This window comes from Micropterus salmoides, unplaced genomic scaffold (assembly GCF_014851395.1).
Source record: "Micropterus salmoides isolate LMB-PRFRI ecotype aquatic unplaced genomic scaffold, ASM1485139v1 Ms_hic_scaffold_22, whole genome shotgun sequence".
NCBI classification, from domain to species: Eukaryota; Metazoa; Chordata; class Actinopteri; order Centrarchiformes; family Centrarchidae; genus Micropterus; species Micropterus salmoides.
The window spans coordinates 20,723,463-20,747,066 of record NW_024041373.1 but is presented as its reverse complement, the minus strand read 5'-3'; the positions used below and the strand labels follow the sequence as shown (position 1 = coordinate 20,747,066).

General features: G+C 40.2%; 1 protein-coding gene across 2 annotated transcripts in view; it reads right to left on the bottom strand.

Moving 5' to 3' along the window:
• phactr2 (phosphatase and actin regulator 2) overlaps positions 1 to 23,604 on the bottom strand; it is a 48,942-nt gene that overhangs the window by 5,787 nt on the left and 19,551 nt on the right. For both annotated transcript variants that reach the window (XM_038737270.1, XM_038737271.1), the window contains exons 2-11: positions 13,643 to 13,828; positions 10,830 to 10,904; positions 10,297 to 10,437; positions 6,930 to 7,464; positions 6,603 to 6,778; positions 4,344 to 4,500; positions 3,962 to 4,017; positions 2,058 to 2,119; positions 1,519 to 1,656; positions 176 to 252 (exon numbers count right to left, since the gene is read on the bottom strand). In XM_038737270.1, coding sequence (XP_038593198.1) covers positions 176 to 252; positions 1,519 to 1,656; positions 2,058 to 2,119; positions 3,962 to 4,017; positions 4,344 to 4,500; positions 6,603 to 6,778; positions 6,930 to 7,464; positions 10,297 to 10,437; positions 10,830 to 10,904; positions 13,643 to 13,828 — 1,603 coding nt within the window. The remainder of the gene's footprint in view (positions 1 to 175; positions 253 to 1,518; positions 1,657 to 2,057; positions 2,120 to 3,961; positions 4,018 to 4,343; positions 4,501 to 6,602; positions 6,779 to 6,929; positions 7,465 to 10,296; positions 10,438 to 10,829; positions 10,905 to 13,642; positions 13,829 to 23,604) is intronic.

Sequence of the window (23,604 nt, the reverse complement as noted above, 5' to 3'; positions counted from 1 at the left end):
ACCCAGGTGTATATCATGACTTGAATGTGGTTAGTGGAAATGGAGGACCAGAGTAATATAAATATCGATCAACGTGAGCTAATAAACAGCAGGATTTGTGGTGATAAATTACTAATGAAGCGCAAGTTATCGTCAGAGTTGGCTAAATGGTAGAGGTCATCGACTGCTCGAGTACCTGGTGAAGTGTTTGCTGTCTTCATGAACCTCCATCTCCCGGCTCTTAAACTCGTTCAGCTCCTTACGGATAGCAGCCTGAGGGGCAGAACACGCACACACACACACACACACACACACACACACACACACACACACACACACACAGATAAAAATGCACTTAAGAGGACAAGGCCACCCACCCACACACAACATCAAAACACAGCTATGTTTTCTACTCTAATCATCCTGTAGACTTGCAGACTTTGATGTGCATTTCCAATAATGTAAAAGGGTTCCGGGCTGTTTCAGTATGAAATCTGAAGGTGCTTTATTTTTAAAAGAAGCAAGAACAAGTTTACTTGTAAACACCAGCCAGCATGTGTCTTGTTCGTTGTTATCTTAGGGCACTATTGTTGATTTGTTTTTGTCTGTTATTATTAAACAATATTAATAACACTGTTAAGGATTATTGTAGTCAGAAAGTTGATAACACTCTTAGTTTCATTAAACTATATGTAAAAAATTAGCCTGGCATTTGACATTTGAACAGAAATCCCTCTGCCGCAGGTAACGTGAAGTCCTCTCCCTCTCCTCATACAGCAGTTGATTATGAGGTGTGATATAAATTAAAGTCTGTGAGGGTTAAGCATTTGTGATTTAGGATGGACATTAAGACTGTGCAATTTCTGTGTGATGTGTAGTTCTAAACATCAGCAGCAGAGGGCAGGCTTGACATAGAAACAGATTTTATAAAGACAGAAAACATTTGCAAGGTAGACATGGTACATGGATGCACTTAGATTGCTTCTGTATCAACATGTGTATCATCACACTCACTTTACAAAACATCACGTGCAACACGGTCTGGGGCAGTTTCAGGGTTTCATTTGGGCTCAAACACTGAGTTCCAATTAAGAGAAACCTTAATGCTCCTGCATACAACAATATTTTAGACAATGGCTATTCCTGGGCACCAAGGGAGGTCCACAACAAGAAGATTTTCTGTGTTTGATAAGGAAAAACTCGACTAGCCTGCACAGAGTCCTGACATCAACTCCATCCAACACCTCTGGGATGAACTAGAACACAGATGAACAATCCAGACCTTATCTCCCAACATCAGTGCCTGACCTTGCTAATGCTCTTGTGGCTGAGTGGGAGTACCGGTATATCAAACATTTTGTAGAAAGCCTCGACAGAAGAGTGGACTGGCAAAAGTTTTTGGAATGAAATATCTAATATCTACATACGGGTGTCCAAATATTTTGTTTGGGTGTCCTCATACTTTTGACTTTGACATCCTTTAACCACCTGTAGTTTACTAACATCAAGGTTTTATGACACATATCAATTGTAGCTTACCTTGTCAGCGGGAGTAAGCCGTGTCCAGGGTTTGTCCGCCCGCCGGTCATAATCTTTGGCATCCGTTACCTCCACATACTCGTTAAAACGCAAGATCCTGCGAGCGACGAGCTCTGCCACTGTAGGCCTCACACTCAGCTACACGCACACACGCACACACACACACACAGAAAAGGGGACAGAAATTAGACCATAAACATCAAAATTCAGGAATGATCTTTCAAATATTTTTTTCTTTTTAGAAGAAAGTTATATTAACGTCTAACATATGGTACATGCCTATGTGCTTATGTCATTTTACAATTGTACCCTGTATTAATTATTTAAACAATTTCCAGGAACTAAATGTTATTTTTTATCACATGAGCAAGAGTCATAGCAAAAGTTTCAGTTCCATCTGTGTCCACTAGATGGCTACACAAAGCATCTTTTCTGCCTCCTAACATGAGTCACTGCAAAACATATTAGCGGCTAAATATAGACTCACTGTGTCCTTTCTGTTCTCACTCATGTGTGTGACTGGCTGGTGTTTACAGTACCTTTCTGGAGAGTCTCCTTTTAATCTCTTGCTTGGCTTCTTGCTCCTCTGCTTCATTCTTTTCTGCATGCAGAGAACCAACAGACTCATTTCACACCCACAGTGTCTGCAACATGCTTCTGCTTCTACTTATAACAGCAAGATGTTATTTGCAATATCAAAGTGTGTCCATGGATATGTAGCTGTGTTATCGCCATAACAAAAGCAAAAGGGTAAAAACTTAGGTAAATATATATATTTATGTGTGTGTGTGTAACAGCACAAAAACCAGTATTTCTTTCTCTTTTTGTGTTTCTTCCTAAATAAAAAGTCACACATTATATCTCAGTCGTCTTTGTGCTGTACACATCAGAGGCTGGCTTTATTTTACCTGAGTTACAACTAGACTGAGGCTGTGTGACACATTAAAAGTATCAACATCTCCTGATGGATAACATGCGTGACGCTGCAAACCAACTTACTGCAAAATATGCGTGCAAAAGGTATGCACATCCTAACAAGCCCTGCAAAGCTTTTGCTCCAGTTTTACTGAGACACTTTCTTTATGTCAGCAGATCAGTATTACTGCACCAGTCAGTGTCAAGGTTTCATTTTAGCAGCTAACAGCTGTTGTATTTTAATGTGTTTTGTTACAGCCTAAAATAACTGTAAGTAACCATTCGTGGATAATATGAAGTCACAAAGGGATGAACTTGGTCAGAAACAATGTTCAGAATAGTTGTTTTGTAGTCATGTTGTACTGTTATTGTAATTTGCTTATTGTGCCATACTTACTATGTATATACCACCAATACACTGGATGATTAGCTTAGTTTTTATTTTAATTTCCTGTGTCATACTGGATACAAACTTGTGATTGTGAGCTGTTTGCTATCATTTTCCACTTAACATAAAACAGATATCACATAATAACTCAGTTAGGCCAAGAGCAAAACCACTGTTATAATATCCAACGCTTAAATACCTCTTTCTCTGAAATGCAAAGTTGGCACATAAATTGAGCTAGCAAACCCTCCAGCAGAATGATTGAAGTCCGTCTTAGTAGCATGACATACGAATTTTATAGACCATTTGACAGAGTCATTTAAATATTTATCAGGACTAACGTGTAGTGCTTGTATTGTGGACAATGCAGCCTAACTAACTGACTGAGCAGAACTGACTTAACTTTGATTAACATGGTGACCAAAGTAAGGAGAAAAAGATCAGTGTCTATGAACCCCTCTCTGTAAAATAATACAGACCTTAGTGTGACCGCCCACATCAGTCCAGCGTAGGAGACACAAAGCTTCTAACAGACAGTAAGTCATAAATTAGATGGACATATCTGTCTCATCTTTCTGATTAATGAGACATCCAAGGTCTTATCTGGCAATTTTTTGCTACCACCGAATAAAACTAGACAGCTGGAATACCACAATATCTAATGTAACCAGGATCATCTATTCTTTTGTTCAGATGTTGAACTTTATGTTGGACAGACACAATAATATTGTTGTTTCAATTAGGACCTATGTGGACCTTCTCTTTGTGAGAAGAATAAAAGTGGACATCAATATATTGTAGCTTCATAGAAAGTAAAGTTGAATTAGGAGGTACATTGTTGTCAACCCCTAACAGTGCTTCTGTTGTGAGAATGCTATAAATGTGTCACACCCTAATTTCAAGTTTCAAGAGAGATAAGACAGACCCAGGCATCATATTCTAACAGTGGGTAATATATCCACTAAGTGGTGCAAAATACACGGCATGTATAGATATCCTCAACATGCATCAGATGAGGTGATGCAACACTGCTGCTTGCATGCTTTACATTTAAAGATTTACTAAAGACTAAAGAAATGTATATGACATTGCTTTAAAAGTTTCTAAACCTCAGTTTAATAGTTTATTTCAGAAACTTACGCTTGAGGATGTTTCTCTGCTCCAGCTCCTCTGTGGTGGGTCTTTGGCTCAGGCGCCTGAAAAGAGAAAACACATAAGAGCAGACGTGACTTAAAAATTATGCACAAAAACAACAAGAATTATCACATTAACATTTGTGAAACTTTTTGTTGTTGTTAATACAAAGGCAGATTTGCTGGCAGCCTTTCTGCCTCATCTGGTAGAAAATGCCAAACTAAACTTCAGCACACATTTTTACTGTGCATCATTTGTACCAGTACACCGCCCACAACCGCACCATGAAACAATTAACAATCTCTGTTAATACCCAACAGCTCCGCCACATCTACAATGAAAATTCACACATTTTCACATCATGCTGAGCGTGTGTGTGTGTGTGTACCTGACTAGTTTGCTGCCTATCTGCTGGCGGAGCTCGTGTCTCTCTGTCAAGGAGCTCCGTGGCAGAATATTTTTCTCCTCCAGCTCTGCCTTGCTGGGTCGGTTCCGCAGTTTGATGTTTAGGGTGTCTCGTCGACGGATCCTATTGGCCAGAGCGCCTGGAACAGAGACGCAACACGGTCACAGGCTTTTTTTGGGCCTTGAAACAACCACCAAGGAGATCTGCTGCAGGCTATAATGAAGCATCAATGAGGCAAATGAGGTTTCTAAAAATCTAAAAAAAACATCAACATGTAGCTGATACAGCAGGTGCAACTTAATTACAAATGCTGCTTCAAAGGTTGGTCATATAATTGGATGAATTGTTGGTTGGCAAAAAAATGTCATGCAGCTCTTTGATATAGACGATATAGAAGTTTCAAAGCAACATTAGCTAACAAGTAAGAGGCCAGATCATCTTTGCTGAAGCTGGTACACTAAGAAAACTTAATTCAAAGAGATTTATGTCTTTTCTACATTAAAAACCCAGCTGGCATCTTAATAGATGCATCTTTAACACAGTGTGTTGTGCCTCCTTTGACGTTCATAACAACATGAATGTGTCTGGTTGCAAAAATGTGCGATGCTGTCTTGCTGTAAGCAATCCTTTCCACTTTACTTCGATAGCGATGAGATCTTGGGACTGTGCAGGCCACAAAAGGAATGAATACTCACCGTGTTCCTGCAACCATTTAGTAATGATACCTGTCTTGTGACATTATGCATTTGTATGCTGAAGTGTCCATTTGTGAAGTTAAGGTAAGAGACGAAGCAGGATGTGGATCAAACGAGAAAAGGGGCCAGTCGCATACGGTCAGTAACTCTCCCAAATGCTGTTGGAAGATTCTAAGGCTGTGTCCGAAAATCATCACTCATTCACTACTCCCCTGCTCCCTTATCTAGGTAGATATATGTAGAGGACTATACAGTGAGCTCACTGGCAAAATGAAAACAACACTTCTGGACACTACTCGAGTCATTCGCTCTGTACCATTTTTAATGTCATTGCCGTCGCACAAAACGAGCCAGATCAACGTCAGCTGGTGGACCATTATTCTATAAGCACAATGAATGATGATATATACAGCTTGGTTAGTGCCCATCGGTTGTACACTACTTTTCACAATGCATTCTGGGATACTTTGAGCCCACTATATAGGGTATAATAATTCTTACTACATTCGGAAAGCAGTACAAAATGGTGGTTTCGGACTAAGGCCGGACGATACGGCCAAAAATGTTATCACGATAAAAAGTTTCATATCTTTGGATCAAAAGTATCAAATCCTGATTTCTTTCGAGTTTAAAGGCTGATTTTTGCTCCTGAGTGAAAGTTGAAAAAACCCGATGGTTAATTGTGGCTTAAACTCTTCTTTATGGTCAACAATTGATGCCAAACAATGGATCACTTCACAAATCTGAGGTAGAACATTCAAAACAATTATGATAAAATCTTTGTCAATATGCATGAGTAATATTAAGTAAAAGCTTTTTTCAGTCCTTTTTCCTAAACAAAATAAATATCTCAATAAAAACATTAAGTCCTACTTTGTGTATGATTCAAGTGAATAAAATCAAACATTGAATATGTATTGAACAACATATATTGTTATTGAAAAAAATTATATCGCAATAATTATTGACATCGTTTTATTGTCCAACCATATTTCGGACACAGCCTAAAACTCCTTAATGCTGTTGGAAGATTTTAGAATGAGCATGCTTAGCGCCAACTATCATGTAGTCACTATGACCACTTAAACGTGCATATTGCTATGACTCAAAGAACAGGACAAATCTAATGAACTGGTAACTCTAGTGAGCATGCACAGGCACCCTTGTAGCTCAGATGGTAGCATGAGTACCAGGCATCAAGGCTGAGTCCTTACCGCAGTGGCCTGGGTTTGAATCCAGCCTGTGCCCTTTGCTGCATGTCATCCCCTCTTTCTCCCTGCCTTTCCTGTCTCTCTCTCTACTATCACTATCAAATAAAGCAGAAATGCTTAAAAAAATGTAAATAAAAACTTTGAGCTGCTTTTCCCTTCCAGGTTTCTGCCAGCATTTGAAATCAAATAAATAGCATATTCTTAATGAAACGCCTAATGTAAACTACCATAGTAGTCATGAGGAGCTTCTTTAAAATGTTTGTACAAGTTGTGCAGGTGACACACTGGCTTTGGCCTCCATTACTGTGTGATGTGTTAGAAATCAAATGTCATACTGTTTGTGTACTCGTCCTCCTCATCTTCTTCCTCCTCATCGCGGTACAGGATTGGGCCGTCAGAGTCGGAGTCACTAGTCTGGCTGTCTCTCGGCCTATTGGGGATCACCGTCACCTCGGCATGCTCCGTGTTCACACTGAGGCCCTGTGGCTTTTCAGATTGTTGCTTGGCTGACCTGCAGGAAACAATAACAAGGCAGAATGAGCGCACTTGTTTGATGAAATAGAACAAATCCTGAGATTTGTAAAGCGGTTTCCTCTAAATGTTAATATTTTAGTAGATTTATTTATCATTTTACAACACAGGGTTGTATAACTAGCTTTTACCTAGGGCTGTTTTCCACAGGAGACTCTGTTTCTCCTCTGCTCTTTTCTTCTTCTTCTCCTCCCTCCCCTCCTGTTCTCCCCCGTTTCTCCCCCTGTGAGCCGCTGTCTGTCTCCCCCTCTGTGAAGGAAGTGTCCTCTGTACTTCTGTTGATATGGGGAGACTGGACTGTGAGTTCAGGAGCCATACCTTTGTGGGTATCCTCACCCGCTGTAGAGGCCTTGGGGGCAGATTTAGGCTCCAGACTAGGTGGGGTTCCCCCTGTCTCATTGCCTGAGGCATTAGAGGAAACAGACTTGGTGTCTAAAGAAATGGGTAAGGATTTTATCTCCCCAGGCTGGCTTGGAGTCTCTGCAGAGGCCTTTTGAGGTACAGAGGAAGAGGTGGGAGTGTCTGATTTCCGGTTGGTTCTTGCATCTGTCCCACCAGTCTGTGCTGTAGCCTCCTTAGACAGACGAGAACGAGGGGTGGAGATGGAGGTGGAGGCAGCGGTGGTTTTTGTTGTACATACTGTCTTCTTTGCATGTGAGGATTTGGCTGAGGAGAAGAAAAAGAGATAGGGAAATGGTGCTCCAGAAATGCAGGTTACAAAAACTATGAATTGTCTGTAAGTGTGAAAGAAGTTCTATCAATACAAATGCTATGTCTTATACTAGTATTTAGTTAAACTGAAATCACATTAATCTGTTGTTGCAGTTAGAAATACTGTCAACATGTTTTTTTAAAAATAGATTGTAAATATCTTTTATTATTGACAACGAAGAAAAGAAATTGGGCAAATATCAGAAATGCTCTTTTATGTCTCGTATGGTTGGATAAGCAGCCTGCAGGATGACCCCTGGTGGGGAAACAAGTGAAAAAGCTGACAAACTTGCATGGGCTCACACCGTGATGTTTTCAGGAGTAATGAGGAGTAAAGAGCACACCAACATCTAAACAGACCGAAGTGACATTTGCAGGAACATTTGCATGATGTTTAATGTGCTGCAGCTGAGCGGCTAATCAGCTATCAAGCCAGCATACTGATGTTAGCAGTGAATGTTTGTTTGGTGGCTCGTTCAACAAGCTATGGTGCAGCGTGTGTTTATGTTTGTAAGTTAAGCTTTAGCAGGAAAGCTAACATCTATGATTGAACACTGATGTAACTGCTTTCACCAAATGTCGTTTAAAATTAAGCAATTTGATTGGCTGTATGTAAACAACTTCTCCATCTACATGGGCGTAGAACCAAACTGTATTTTGTCAAATTAATGCAAAAATAGGGGGGCGCCATCATAAAACCAAAAAATATTAAATATAAAATTCTCCCTTTAGGTTTCTGATTTTTATTCAAAAGCGATTTACACAGCAGATATGTTTGCTGTACCAGAAAAAAATACAACGTAATCGAAGTTTGACGGAAAGTAGTATGTGCAGTAGGGCTGCAACTAATGACTGCCTTAATCTACTGGATATATGCATTCCACAATTTATCCATTAGCAGAAAGAAACTTCTCTATTTGCAGCCATAACATTTCAGTACTAAAATAACCACTTCTAATCAGATTGTTAAAACTGCAACAAATCTAAAATGTTAATAGTCTACAGACTGAATTAGTCCTTTAAGTTTCTGTGAAGTGTCTTTGTGTGCTGATAGAAGCAGCCAGAGGAAAGGGATGTACTTAAAATATTATTAAAACACTAACAAACAACTTTTGTCCCACTTCCCCAATAACTCAACATAAGATAAACAGAGTCCTTAAGAAATGACTGCATGAACATCACATGCAATATTCTGGGCTCTGGGCTGCTTTCTCTCTCTCTCTCATGTGCGGTCCCTCTCTCTCTCTCTCTCTCTCTCTCTCTCTCACACATACACACACACACACGTCCACATTTGGGCAAAAAAATACTCACTTCTGCTTTGAGATCATGAACAAAACACTTCACTACAGTTACTCACTTGACTGGAAATCTCTCACGATTAGGAGAGAGGACAATATCAGAAGGGAGGAATACTATTTTGTAGCCACTTGACAAAAACTTGACACCTGACACAAACACTTGATGGGGCACACATGAAGCCACGGTTTACATAGTGAGTCTTCTTTCTCTTCAAACAGTGGTACAAACACATTTTACATGCAGGGAGGCAGGCAGGCAAGAACATCTACAGGCAAACCGGCTTCAGTCCCAACAAGCTGAACTTACCAGTCCCATGACTAGTGTTGTTAGTGCTCCGCGGGTTAGCTTTAGCTTGAGTGGATGAGCCTGTCTTGCCTGTGGTTTTAGCTGTCTTTTTAGCCCCTGAGGTGCTGTCTTTTTGCCTGGCTGTGACTGCAGTGCTGCTGGCAGGTTTGGAGGAAGCGGGCAGAGTGGCGCTTTGCTGTTTCTTAGCTTGAGCATCTCGAGGTCGCACTTGGTTTGCCCGGGCGAGGGGTTTAGTGGGTTTAGTCTGATCTGAGCAGATCAGATGAAGCAGGAGGGGGAAAAAGTATGGTATAGAGGTTAAACTAGAGACTGAAAACAAGATAAAAGACGCACATCTGTGCAAGAAGATGCACAAATGGGCATGCAGACAAGCAAAGAAAGTGATACTGAAAGATTAGAGGTGAGTTGATGGACAGAGATGATGGAGAGAGCAGCTTTTATTTAGGATTGTATCAACCTGAATGATGTATAAGGCTTCGGATATGACAGATGGCATGTACCCATTAACCTTCCCCACCCTCCAGTGTGAAGGCATGTGTGTTCTGCTACCGAACTACTGAACAAACAAATGGCTATGCGTTCAATGCTAATAGGGTTGTGATGAGAACAGCACAACACTTAAGCAGCATCAGACAGGAGATCAGCGGCATGTCTCCTAAGGGAAAGGGAGGCATTAGGAGATGGCTACTTCTCTGTTCAGACCGTGATATTATGGGAATATCCATTTAAACAGAGGATTCAATGTCAGCCAGAAAACTGAGGCTGAGGCTGAGAAAAACTCAACATCTAAAAAAACCCCACAACATTTAGTTCTACCATCTAAAAATAGAGTTGCTAAAGGGCTGAAAAAGTCCCATGTTCCTGAGTAACTTGACATGTTTCAACACTTTATATTTGGAATAGTGAAGCCATATTATAATTGCATTTGTTCACCCAAGTTGATTTCTATGGATTATCTTTGTTGCCTACAGGACACATTAATACTACTGTGGATTCAGAATATCTCCCTGTTACAGAACATGGAGCATAACATTTATGTACTTGAGGTGCAAAATATTTTCAGGATCATTTATGAAAACCTGTAGAGAAAGAGTCTTTTTGGTAACAACACACTTTAAGCTTGAACCAGACTACAGGTAACAGTGCAAACAACAAAAGCCCCAGATCCAGAAGTTTTACCTGTTTTGTCTTCAGTGCTGACAGGCCCGGTGGCCTGTTCCTCCAGCGGTGTTAATGGAGACTCAATGTGAACTTTGACCTCCTCTGATGTCACACTGGATGTGGCATGGCCGTTCAGACTTTCGCTGCCAATTGTTTCATCTAGAAGAGAGAGAAAAAAAAAAACAGTTCATGTAACAGAAATCCAGTTTTTCAGAAATGTTCTTGAAGCAGTTGAAAGCAAATTTGTATTTTGAGTTCAGCTTTTATTGGCATTACAACAGGCAGATGTCTCATTTCAAGAAGTTCAACTTAATGTGTAAAGGACACCAAGAAAATTACAGAAAAATGTGTATTAGTTGATGAAGAATAATTCATTAAGGAAGCAGTTAAGTTTCCATTTGGGTTTATAAGTAGCTAAAATGCTCTGAGCTGAACTCCATCACGGGCTAATCATGGGTCATTTTGAATGCCGGACAGGAGCATCGTTTTGATGTTTGAAGTGGAACTAAATAATTGAATAACGAAACATGCGAATGAATGCGCAGACAAACCTTGGTCAACGATGAGAACTCCTTTCCTGATGAGTTCCTCCCTCGTTTGTCTGGTGGAGATTTTTCTCTCTAGAACTGAAAGATGAACGAGATCATGGTCGGCGTATGATTCACCGGGGGAATTTTATTTGCTCTTCCTTTATCTAGACTTCGAGCTACAGGAAGTAATTTACACAGCATTCAACCAAAAGCGTTGCACAATATATACTTTCCCCTTCTTATTGCGAAATCATCGTTGCCTTACCCTGCAAGCTAATTCTGTCATCCTGCTGGAACCTAACTGCTGCTTTGCCTCTGAAACCTCCTGAGAACAGGATTATAAGGAATCAATCTGCCTTGTTCAGTTACATCTGTACACAGCTGAGTCACCAAATGAGCATGTTTGATCATACAATTAGGGCCGAAAAGCAACAAGCAGCAAGCTACCTGCAACTATTTAGGTAATTAACATTTTCTGATTTCAGCTTAAATGTGAGTATTGTTTTGCTTTTCTTTGTTACATATGATAGTAAACTGAATATCTTCGTGTTTTTGACTAATAGTGGGATAAAAATATAATTTGAAAACACCACCTTAGACGCCACCTGGGTAATAATTCTGGGCATTTTTCCACTATTTTATATGTATATATGATATTTGCAAGATTGTCATGAAAGAATCATTAGATGCAGCACTACTACACACGATGTTTAGATTGATTTTGTACACTCCATAAACACAAAAAAGACTGAACAACTGCAAAATATAGCCAACTGTCCATGTTGGTGTTCACTTCCAAACACATGGTTTGAAAAATCTTTAAAAAATTACATTTCTATTACGTTCTACCACCATCCAGTCACCATGAGGCAGGATAATATTCAACAGTTCAACACTGCTTTATAGCTTTAAATAGCAAGGTATTGTTGGGAATCATAATAAAGAAGATGGCTGGAGATCACAACTGAGCACACTACACCAGAGGAAGATAATCAGCAGAAGAAAACGCTGATATGACCTCCATGAAAAAATTAAATGGACTCGTGCATGTTAACATAATGGCTACTGGCGTGGCGGCAAAGTTAAACTCTTCGCCATGATGCAGGAAGTTGTTGTAACTTGGCTGTACATGCATCTGTACCAGAGTTTAGAAGTTTGATAAGAGTCCTGCCCTTAACACATGTACAAGACAACATTCACCCACAGTCATAGCGCCTCCTACTGGCAATAGGAAGTGATCTTCAACGATGCAGCCCCTGCGGCACATTTTACCTACATGTATGAAATTTCTGTGGCACGTGTATCATGTCCAGATGTTTAAAAAAAGCCTCTTGGAGCGATTCCCTAAACACAACAGGAAGTCGGCCATTTTGAATTTTATGGTTATTTTTGGATTTTTTACACGCTCCATACTTTAACAAACTCCTCCTAGAGAATTAGTCCGACCGACTTCAGATTTTTCCTGTCTACTCTAAAGCCATTGACGTTGTAAGAACGGTGAGTTTTGGTGAAACGGCGTGCCTGTGGCGTCCAAAATCGATGATTCGCCATGAAAGAGGAAGTTGTTTTAACTTCAGTGTACATGCTCACATCTGCACCAAACTTTACGTGCTTCATAACAGTCCCGCCCCGAACACATCTACATGTTCAGTTATAGTCGTAGTGCGAAGTGCTATGTAGCGCCACAAAGGGGACACAGGAAGTGATGATTAACATGTTTGTGCAGCGTCCGAAGCCCATGGCAAATTCACAGCTACACTGTCAGAGCTCCACAATCTGCAACGCGGCCGCCTCACACCTCGACGCACTACACGTGCGAGGGCCCGCCCAACACAGCTTGCAGTGCCCTGGGCGCCCTCGCGTTTTGGGCGCCTGCTGCGCCTTGCGCATTTGAAGGAGAGCTCTGAGCTCATGGGCAGAAAAGCGTCCGGCGTCATTCGCATTTTTTTCCATTGTCCAATCGAATGAATGGAGAGATGGACCTCAGTTGTGGTGACAGAAGTTTACAGCTTCTTGGATTGTCCAGAGACTGCAACAAACTGTCCCCGACTCATCATAAATAAACCTTGAACCGACCATCATTAAGACAAAGCTACTGGACCACCTGGTGGTACTACCAGCAGGGTCTCCTCTTACTGAGGGTCTCATGTACCCACGGATCTCTGTTTCCGTGTCTCCTGCATGTTTGTACACCTCTCACCCTCAAACAATGACAGAGCAGGCGCCTTCCGTTTGTCTACTTTTTTTAAAGCAGGTGTTTATAGCAACAAAAGACTCAAAACCTGAGAGTTGTGATCAAGTTTCTGATAACATGACAGTTATTACTTAGCGGCAAACGATTACAGATCGCTGGCGCTATAATATTTGATTAGACTGACAAGACAGCTGATTTGGTGGTTGCCTAGCAACATGAAAAAAATGCAGCACATTGCTCTATCCAAATTCAGCCAAAAAAGCCACTGCTGTGCGGCTCACGTTTTCAAACCTGCAAAGCGCTTTCTATCTGATCAGGGCCTAAAGGGGCATGGACACATGAAATCTTCATACAGATACAGAATAGAGAAAGGATCAGGTTAACCTGGCAGCCATGAAAGAGTCTCTGCTTTTTGTGTTTACTTCTGTCTCTTTTTATTTCCCAGCCAGCACTTCAAGAATGAATCAAAGAGAGCTACAAACAAACTGGTCACTCTTTTCCTTTTAAAGCTCTTCTGGGGGCAAAACTGCTCCTGTTCACGCTTGCAAACAATGATGTGGTATAGATACTTGATTGAGGAGAGCAAATCAGAAGCCACTCCTCACACACAAATGCAAACACACACAAACAAGATGTATACCTTTAGAAAGATCCTGGAACTTGTCGCTGGTCTTCTTCTTCCTCCACTTCCAGGGTTTGAACAGTTTTCCTAGTGACGACAGCTTGCCTCGCTGCTGCCGTGATGCAGGGACATTCTGGGTATTGGTGGCGCTGTCCACCACCACGTCACAGCTGGCCAGTGATGATGATTTATCCAACCCATCAACTGGAAGACACGCAGAAATAAATAAAAAAAACACACAACATAAATCAGATCAGCATCATGATCCAAACACAAGTATGCACAACAGTTCTTTATATGCAGGCCAACCAGAGGTTTTATGTCCTGTGATACATGGAGATAATACACATCTATTGATATATCATATCAGAGAAATAAAGAATATGATGTATTCTGGCAACAGCTAATGCGGGAGCCATCTGTTCACTCGTTCACACTGCAAGACAGTTTCATTATTATCCCTGTTATCACATGGACAACAAGATGTGGGCAAAATCACAGAGTAACTCATGATACACTAATGTCAGGATGTCGATAATGTATAAAGATTTACCTTACAAGATTCAAGATGTTTAACAAGATAAAAAAAATTTATTGTTCTGACTTTATTCTAATGTTGCTTTTTTCTGGTGAAATACTAAAAAGCTATATATTTATATGCCCCTAAAAATTACTCCTAAAACACTATACAACTCAGCTTTCAACGGCTAAGCAGGAATATTATTTCTAATTCTGTCTCCGTACAGTATTTGCAGTGTGTGTGCTTGTGTGTGTGTGTGTGTGTCTTGGCTAGATCCCTGTCCTTCCACAACTCCTCCTCTTCCTGTTGAAAGATTAGATGTGCTGTGAACTCTCTGGAATACAGCAGACAGTGTGTGGGTGTTGTGTGTGTTATGTGCATGTGTGTGCCATGCTGGAAAGAGAGGTGGTGTGTGTGATTCCTCAGATTCAGGCAGGGAAAGGTTTTTGTTTTTTTAGCTACATAATAGTTACTGCTGAATCACTCGAGCCTCCTGACTGTAGGGAGATCTAATTTCGGCATACAAACTTTCAGAAAACTTTCCCCCGAATCTCATAATTTTTGCCCTTGAATCACAGAATTCGTTACCTCAAAGCAATATCAGGTTGTTTTTGCAGTTAGGAACTTAATTTTGTCTGGTTGATCTGGTCAGTTAGGAAGGAGCACCCAGAGTTAGCGGGTGTGTTTTAGAGTAAAGTTGCCCCCAAATGACTGAATTCATTCCCTTTTAATTTTAACTATTTAATGTTCAAACCATTTGATTACATTTTTTAAATACTGAAGGAAAATCTAATTAAATCATTATGCCTGTTAGTATAATAACTACAACGAGGCACCGGTTAGCTCACCTGGTAGAGCATGCACACCATAAACAAGGCTTATAACCACCAAGTCCTTATAACCACAGCTGCCCGGGTTCAATCCCATCTCTCTCTCACATCTCCTGTCTCACTCTTCAGCTGTTCTATCAAACAAAAAAGCCAAATAGCCCAAAAATTAAAAGAATAATAATAACTACATCACTGTCTTAGACATGCTGAACTGCCCTCACCTCTTCTACACACACACATTCTCATCATGCTTCCTTCATGGACCCGTCTTAACCTCTGGCTGTTTGAAATGTGAGCACATACACACAAATATCAATGTGACTGAATATGATGTTTGCTGTGGCTGTTGCTGCTGCTGCTGATGTGACAGTCAAATTGCAACAAAACACAGCATCTGATCTCAGCTCATGTCCTTCTCAACTACCACTGACAGAAACATAATGAAGGTTGGTTGAAAAGGCAGCAGTGCCGTGTTTTCTCAATTTTATTTAAGAGGCATAAATGCAGAAACATAGTCAGCAAAAGGAAATCTCCCAGATTTCACACAGGCCACAGCTGAAAACCCACTCAGCAAAGTTGGCCGGATGATCCAGATATTCAGCACATTTAACAATAAAGGATTTGTTAGTTAGGTGGCCACTTGCCCAACACCACCAAAGCCATGTTGTTTAGTGGTTGCACGCCAGGAAATTAAAAACAAATTCAGAGATATTTTTTCACTGGGCACATCTGGTGTAGTAAATCCATATCCTAACCTTCAGCTAAACCGAAAACGATCAATATTGCTTGGCTCTGACCAGCGCTGACACACTGCCACTACATGTTGGGCCTGATGAACATGGGCCTGATGAACATGAGCTGAAACTGATGAGCATAAGCTGCCTCTGACTGCTGCTTACTGGTGATGGCAGACCACTCTGTTGTTTCAGTTATAGCAAAAAAAGTATTTTATCAAATGTAAAGATAAGGTTTAAAGCACTTGGTGGTCTGCAGGAAAGTTATGTTACGTCAAGAAACAGCATGTCTCATCAGCCTAAATGATAAAATGAGGTTCCAATGATGAAAATCAAAGGATGCAGTTGCTGCAGCGCTTCCCATTTATTCATAGCATGACATAAAACTATGAAGGTAAACTCTCAACTGGATTTTGCTCACCTTATGACCCTGTCTGTTAAGGGATGTAGCAAAACGCACAACACTGCAATTAGGAGCACAAAAAACAAGAGAGAAGACATGGAGAAGTGCACTGCAGAGCCCAGTATGTGCTTTCCCCAGACACCAATTTCGTTTTCTCTCTCTCACACGCACACACACTCTCATTTCCTCTTCCTGTGTTGATATCAAATCGCAACAATAGGTGCATTTCAGCAGCTGCTTTGTGCCGCTAATGATGGGAAAATCAGTAACAGCAATTATCATCACCAAATGCCCAACTATTAAATCTCTTGTGGGAACCAAATAGGGACAATGGACGGACTTATCACTTTCAGAGCAAAGGAGGGAGAAGTAAAGAGAGAGAAGAGAAAGGAAAGAGAAAGGAAAGAATGATTATTGTTCATTCAGAGAACAGAAAATAGGAATCGACAGAGATAGTGAACTGACAGACCGGTCCAAAAAGATGATAAATATCTTTTTTTATCAAATCCTGATACTGGTATGGCAAACCGTTTGAATAAAACCAGATAGATAATATTTTAGAGCTCCTCTGCTCCTGTTAATTTTTTTGGTACAAATTTATCATACAGGTATAAATAGGTACTTGAATATTATATGGATGGTATATGGATATTTTTTTATGCCTACATTACTAAAACACACACATTTAATGCATATTCATGTGTTCATTTGTAAAATAAAAAAAGAGCAGCTTCGCACTAAATAGTCAGAGGTCACTTAGAGGCCACTTACAGGTCATTCAACTGACCCCGGTCCCATTGTACAGTGTTTATTTCATCAGAAGTTATTTTTCTTTTCTCCAGAGAAAATCTAGTAATTATAATTAAAAATTTTTGGGAACCACTGCTCTAGACCCCCCGCACAAAAATTAGACTGTCCTCCCATGAAGAACAACTGCATCAGTGCCCCCCAAAAATAGCACAATGTTTGTGCTGAGGTGACATTGTTTCAGAGCGACAAAGTCTGCATAGAGAGGAGGTTAAGGCAGATAGACAGGTCAATAAAACATCGTAATATAACACAAGAGACCGCAGTATGTTTCCTATTTCCAACCGAAAGCATGACCACGACCCTAACCTTAATCACACATTATTTATGATGATGACAAAGGTCCCCTTAAACTTAAAGTTCTAATTTTAACCCAAACCATGACCCTACCTTTCCCTACCATAAAGGTGTCACATCATAAAAAAAAGATTAATTTCTCCACAGTGGTTTGTTGATTTTCCCTGAGATACCACACCCCCAGACCACAAGGCTCTGTCATGTTCACAACTAGCCCCCGACATATAAATGCAGAAGTCAACTGTCAGGAAGTGACAGCATGGAGCACTGTCAGTTAACGCACAGCTAAAGAATACAATATAGCTCAATTCCAAAGCCTAAGAAAGACCAACTTGTACTCTACAATATTACAAATGAAGATACACCGTAAATTGTAAGTCCTCATTGATGGAGCTACAAAAAGTTGAAAGAAAATTCAGGGCTTCAGTTTACTCATCTGCTCATAATACAAAGCAATTATTATGTCTACGCAAAACTGGGTCAATTGAGACAATTCAAATCCATCAATTACACACAAGGACTGCAAATGTTTACAGTTTTGTTTTTACAGAATTTCAGGAAAAATATTACTGACTAAAGCTTTTTAATTACATTACTACTGCTGACTCGACTCCATGGTTCAACAGTGGATTTTACACCGAGGGGGTTTATTTTGAAACAGATGACATGCTAGAAAGGTGAGTCAAGATTTGGATATATAGCAGCTGTGGAAGTGAGTTAATCAGAAACACAACTTGAGACACAACAGAAATCTCAGTGAAACAATTGCACACAGGATTTATTCAGTGAGCTGTAATTTTTGTTCCAAATACACTAAACGTATAGCATGTTAAAAGGTACAATGTGTAAGATCAGGCCAAGACTCTAGTTAAAAACATTCAAAAAGTTAACTGGCATGATCAACAGAATGTGAAGTAGAAACAGCTTTGACATCATGTTAAAGACGTTGTATTGTGTTGCAGAGATTTCTTCTACTCTAAGTTAGCCTGCTAACGAGCTAGCTCCAGCCCGCCCTGTGTTGTAATACCACTTGTACCTCGATATTGCAATAGTGGGTCACTGTAGTGTCCAGTTGGCCCTCAGTCAAACATGAGAGAATGTCAATCAATGCTGCTGCACGAGCTGCTCACTCTCCTTAGCGCTCCTCGACCTCTCATTCCTCCGCTACTGCTACCTTTTTTTTTGTCTCCTGCCACTACTTGAACTTCCGTGTTTCTGACTGGGCAGACTGGGTGTAAAAATATCATTGTCTGGGCACACACTGTTCCCTTTGGGCACTCATTACAGTGTCCTTACAGGGCTCCCTAAGAAATCCATCAGACAGCTGCAGCTGATTCAGAACGCTGCTGCTCGAGTCCTCACTAAGACCAAAAAGGAGGATCCACATCACTCCAGTTCTGAGGTCTTTACATTGGCTTCCTGTATGTCAAAGAATTGATTTCAAAATCCTGCTGTTAGTTTATAAAGCACTAAATGGTTTAGGGCCAAAATACATTTCTGATCTTCTGCTTCGTTACGAACCATCCAGACCTCTCAGGTCGTCTGGGGCAGGTCTGCTTTCTGTCCCCAGAGTCAACTCTAAACAAGGAGAAGCAGCGTTCAGTTATTATGCTCCGTATATTTGGAACAAACTCCCAGATAACTGCAGGTCTGCTGAAACAGACAGTTCTTTTAAATTAAGACTTAAGACTTTTCTTTTTACCATTGCTTTTAATTAAATATTTAAGATTTTTCTTTTTACTGATAACTTACACTGTAACTTTTACTGTCCTGTTTTCTTTGTCTTTGTTTTTAGCTTTTTATTATTTTCCATTTAACTCTTTTAACCCTGATTGTAACACTGTAACTTTTATTATATTTTATGTTGCTTTTAAACTTTTACATATTTCCCTGTTGCTTTTATGTTTTATGTAAAGCACTTTGAATTACCTTGTTGTTAAATTGTGCTATACAAATAAACTTGCCCTTGCCTTGCCTTGCTTTCATTAGGGCTGCAACTAACGATTATCTTCATTATTGTTTAATAATGTTGATTATTTTCTTGATTGATCGATTAGCTGTAAGACATTTTTCACAATTTTCAGGACCTAACAGTGTTTCCCAAAGCCCAAGGTGAAGTCCTCAAATGTCTTCTCTTGTCCACAACCCATATATATATAGTTTACTATCATAGAGACATTTTTTCTTTGAAAACTGGCTCGTAGCGATGAATCGATTATCAAAACAGTTGGCAATTAATTTAATAGTTGACAACTAATCGATTAACCAACTAATCGGTGCCGCTCTAGCGCTAATTTTAACCAATTGGGCTATTCAGAAAGAGTGAGTCGTGCATCTGGTAAGAAAACACACTGATAATTTACTATAAACGATATAAATTGTTAATATAAATTATATAAATGATCTGATTATGATAAATGATGATATATAAATCCCATCCTTCTTATTTCTCTGCCCTTCTCACTGCTGTTCTCCTAGAGTTTCAGTTCCCATCAGTGGACCAACACTGATGGGTTAAAGTGGCGCTGTATTGTGACAAAGCCAGCATGCTTTTTTCAGAAGTTATAGCAGGAACATGTGTTGAGGAGGAGGGGAAAGGGAGAGGCTTCCTTCCTTCGCTGCAAGTCACCAGGGAGGGAAGAACCACACGTCACCAACAGAGGAAGACGTATGGAGGGGGAGAAAGAGGCAAAGAGAGACATAAAAGAGGGGAAGACGGTGACAGAAGGGGAGAGGGGGAAACTGAGATGGGGCAGAAGAAAATGTGGGAAAGAGGAGGACAGAAACAGGGAAGGAAATAAGAAGAAAACAAGGGGTGCTGAGAGAGGAGGGAGGGGCGACACTGGGCATTAGCTGTAGTTTTAGCACTTGGGTCATTTCTTCCACATCTTTCTCCAATGTAGGCCAGAGAAGCACAGTACTGCTTAACTCATGATGATCACAGGACCCAGCAACGTGGATTAAGTCAAGAATAACAGACCAAAAAGAAAGCAACCAGCTTTACAGTGTTTTACCGCACAGTCATGACTCATTAAGGCTTGTAGGATTTCACTTTAATGAGAACGATCTTTCAATAACACCATGACATGACCACTTCCCTCTCCTGCTCTTAGTACTGTAGATTCAGCATTTAAGGCACATCACGGTCTCATTATGTATCCCATAATGCAGTCGTGAATTTCATACCGATCATTATTATAGCCTCAGGTTCCTATGTATGTTGGCTTAAGTGTGCTACAAAACAATCTGGGGTTTTACTTTAAATGCTGACAGCATCATAAAAAAGGTCCACTTCTGTTTTCATCCGGAGTCCTTCGTTGCTTCCTGTACCCCACTGCCTTAACGTGTTGCCATAAAAAATGAACAAATGCGATAATGTTTACTTTTATGGCTTACGGACAGACGGAAGACTAAAGATGGCAAAAAGTATTTGTAAGAATGGACGCACAGCACTTTTTTTACAAACTCCTGTGATGTTACCGGACATATTTGGTTACTACAGATTAAGTTTATGACTCATATTTTATCTTTTAAAGCTTTATCACTCTGTGCTTCATCAGTAAGTCAAAAAGTACATGATGTACCTACACATTTGTTATTTCAGTAGCTAGTGCCTTCAGTACGTTTTGTAGCTGTTATTAAAACAGTTGGGTGTGTGTATACAATTTGCTATTTGCTATCTTTGACTATGTACACCTGAATTAACTCTATGTGTGATGAGTAATGTTTTCAATAGTCAGGCTGGTGACAAATTAAAGGAGTAAGTAAATGAATGGAGAAACATAATCAGTGCAGATGCTTCCATACTGGGATAGGGCAGGATAAAATACAGTCAGAAATTAGTTAAATTATTTGATTATATTCATTTTTAATCTTGGAAACATCAGCTGACAAGAAAAATCTCACCACAAGATCCACTCAGGAGCTGATCCCATGACACAATCTTACTCAGCAGGTCAAAAGCTGTATAACAGCTACGGAGCGGACCATGTGGTTTTTGTCAGCAAGCACAGTTATGATGTAAATCAGGCAATATCTCTTCAAAGAAGAAGTAACCGAACAGTTGGGTGCAACAGACACATTTCGGCCAATACCTATTAGGGTTGGGTATCAAGAACCGGTTCCAAGTTGGAATCTGTACCAAATTTCCTAGAACCACAGACTGGATAAGACACGAGCATTTTGATTCTGCTCATCATTTCTAACCTTTTGCATAAGTCAGTCGTGCTCCCGATCGAACTGCAGTGAGTACTTTACAGTCCATTAAAGTTGCACTCATCTGCCAGGACCTGTTACGCGGACCTAACATCACGTCATTTGTTGTGCAGTATCTACGTCAACAAAGCATGCGAGTAGAGAGTACTTCTGTTTACATTTGTGGACCATGGCAAGTGCTCAAATTTTGGCTTAGCTTCACTAAAAAAGACAACGGCACAGCAAAATGCAACACTTGCATTTAGGGTATTTTGTGCAAGGGATTAAGCGCCTCCAATATGACAAAGCATTTACTTCAGCACGGCATGAACCTAAAAGAACACTCCATGTTCAATGACGCCCCAGATACAGATAACACTAACAGTCTCACTCTCAGATACAAAACACAGATAAGCCGACATTCAACTTTTATACTGAAGGTAAACGAATGATGATTATGCCTAGATATGAGAACCCAAAGACACTCCTCTAGTACAGAAACTCCTTCCACTTTAGCTATAAAAAGGGGAAGATGAGCAAGGACAAAATGGATGAAGTATATGAAGATTTGTGGTGAAGGGGATCGACTCAGAAGAGAGATTAAAAAAAACAAAAACGGATTCAGTAAGTAGAATCAGAATCGATAAAATTGAAACAATCAACGCTAATACCTTTAAAGTACTGACATTCAATACCTAGTCCATTACAAGACAAGCGCTAAATACAAACAAGCTAGGTCTCAATCCACCGGAACATGTTTGGGAGATTTAGGACGTTTAAGACAGCACAAAACACCAAATGAGGGGAAATCTTTTGGAAGAATCATGTTCAACCTTCCGAGACCTGGAGAATCTATGCTAAGGAGTGCCAAAGTTGACACTTTTGGTTGGTTTTTCCTTAATTCTGCCACCAATCTCTATACTACAGTAGTTGTGTCTTGAAAGCATTGGTTCATAGTGATAGTGGTGCATATTCAATTGGTGGTTTTCTATTGAATCAGGTGGTAAATTGCAGTCACATACATTCATACTGTACTGCAGGTGTGAAACAGCCCTTGATTGGACTGTGAGAATCAAACCTGCATGACCTTCAGTCACAGGAACTGAGATTAAGAATATATTAAAAAGTAGTGGTCGACCGATAGGCTATAGGTTTTTCAATGGCTGATGCAATGTAACATACAGTATCTCACAAAAGTGAGTATACCCCTCACATTTTTGTAAATATTTGATTATATCTTTTCATGACAACACTGAAGAAATGAGACTTTGCTACAATGTAAAATAGTGAGAGTACATCTTGTATAACAGTCTAAATTTGCTGTCCCCTCAAAATAACACATCACACAGCCATTAATGTAGCCATTTTCCCTCCCCGGTGTCATGTGACTCGTTACAGGGTCTCAGGTGTGAATGGGGAGCAGGTGTGTTACAGTTGGTGTTATCGCTCTCACACTCCCTCATACTGGTCGCTGGAAGTTCAACATGGCACCTCATGGCAAATAACTCTCTGAGGATCTGAAAAAAAGAATTGTTGCTCTACATAAAGATGGACTAGGTTATCAGAAGATTGCCAACACCCTAAAACTGAGCTGCAGCATGGTGGCCAAGACCATACAGTGGTTCAACAGGACACGTTACACTCAGAACAGGCCTCGCCATGGTCGGTCGACCAAAGAAGTTGAGTGCTCAGCGTCATATCCAGTGGCTGTCTTTGGGAAATAGACATATGAGTGCTGCGAGCATTGCTGCAGAGGTTGAAGGGGTGGGGTGACTGAAGAAAATCGAAAGGACTCGAAACTAAACTTTTACCACTTTTCCAGTCATCAGTCAATTGTCATTATCTCAAAATGCCAGATTTCGGCCCAATTGATAGGCCAACCGGCTAATCATTTTCCAAAAATTCCCCAAACTCTATGGTTAAGGTGTGTAAAAATGACATTTCATACAACAAATTATTACTCAAAAAATAATGTGCAGAATAATCGCCAATGAAAGTAATCAAGCACAAATTATCTGGTCCCAGCCCTTCAATTGTGAGCATTTGATGCTTTTATCTTGCTTTTATTTAATAAAATTGTAAACTGAATATTTTAGGCAAATATTTACAGCATTTTAGGCTCTGGGAAATTGTAAGGGGCATTTTGACATTTAATACTGTGGGGTCCAGGGTCCCCCAGGGGTCCTTGAGGGGGT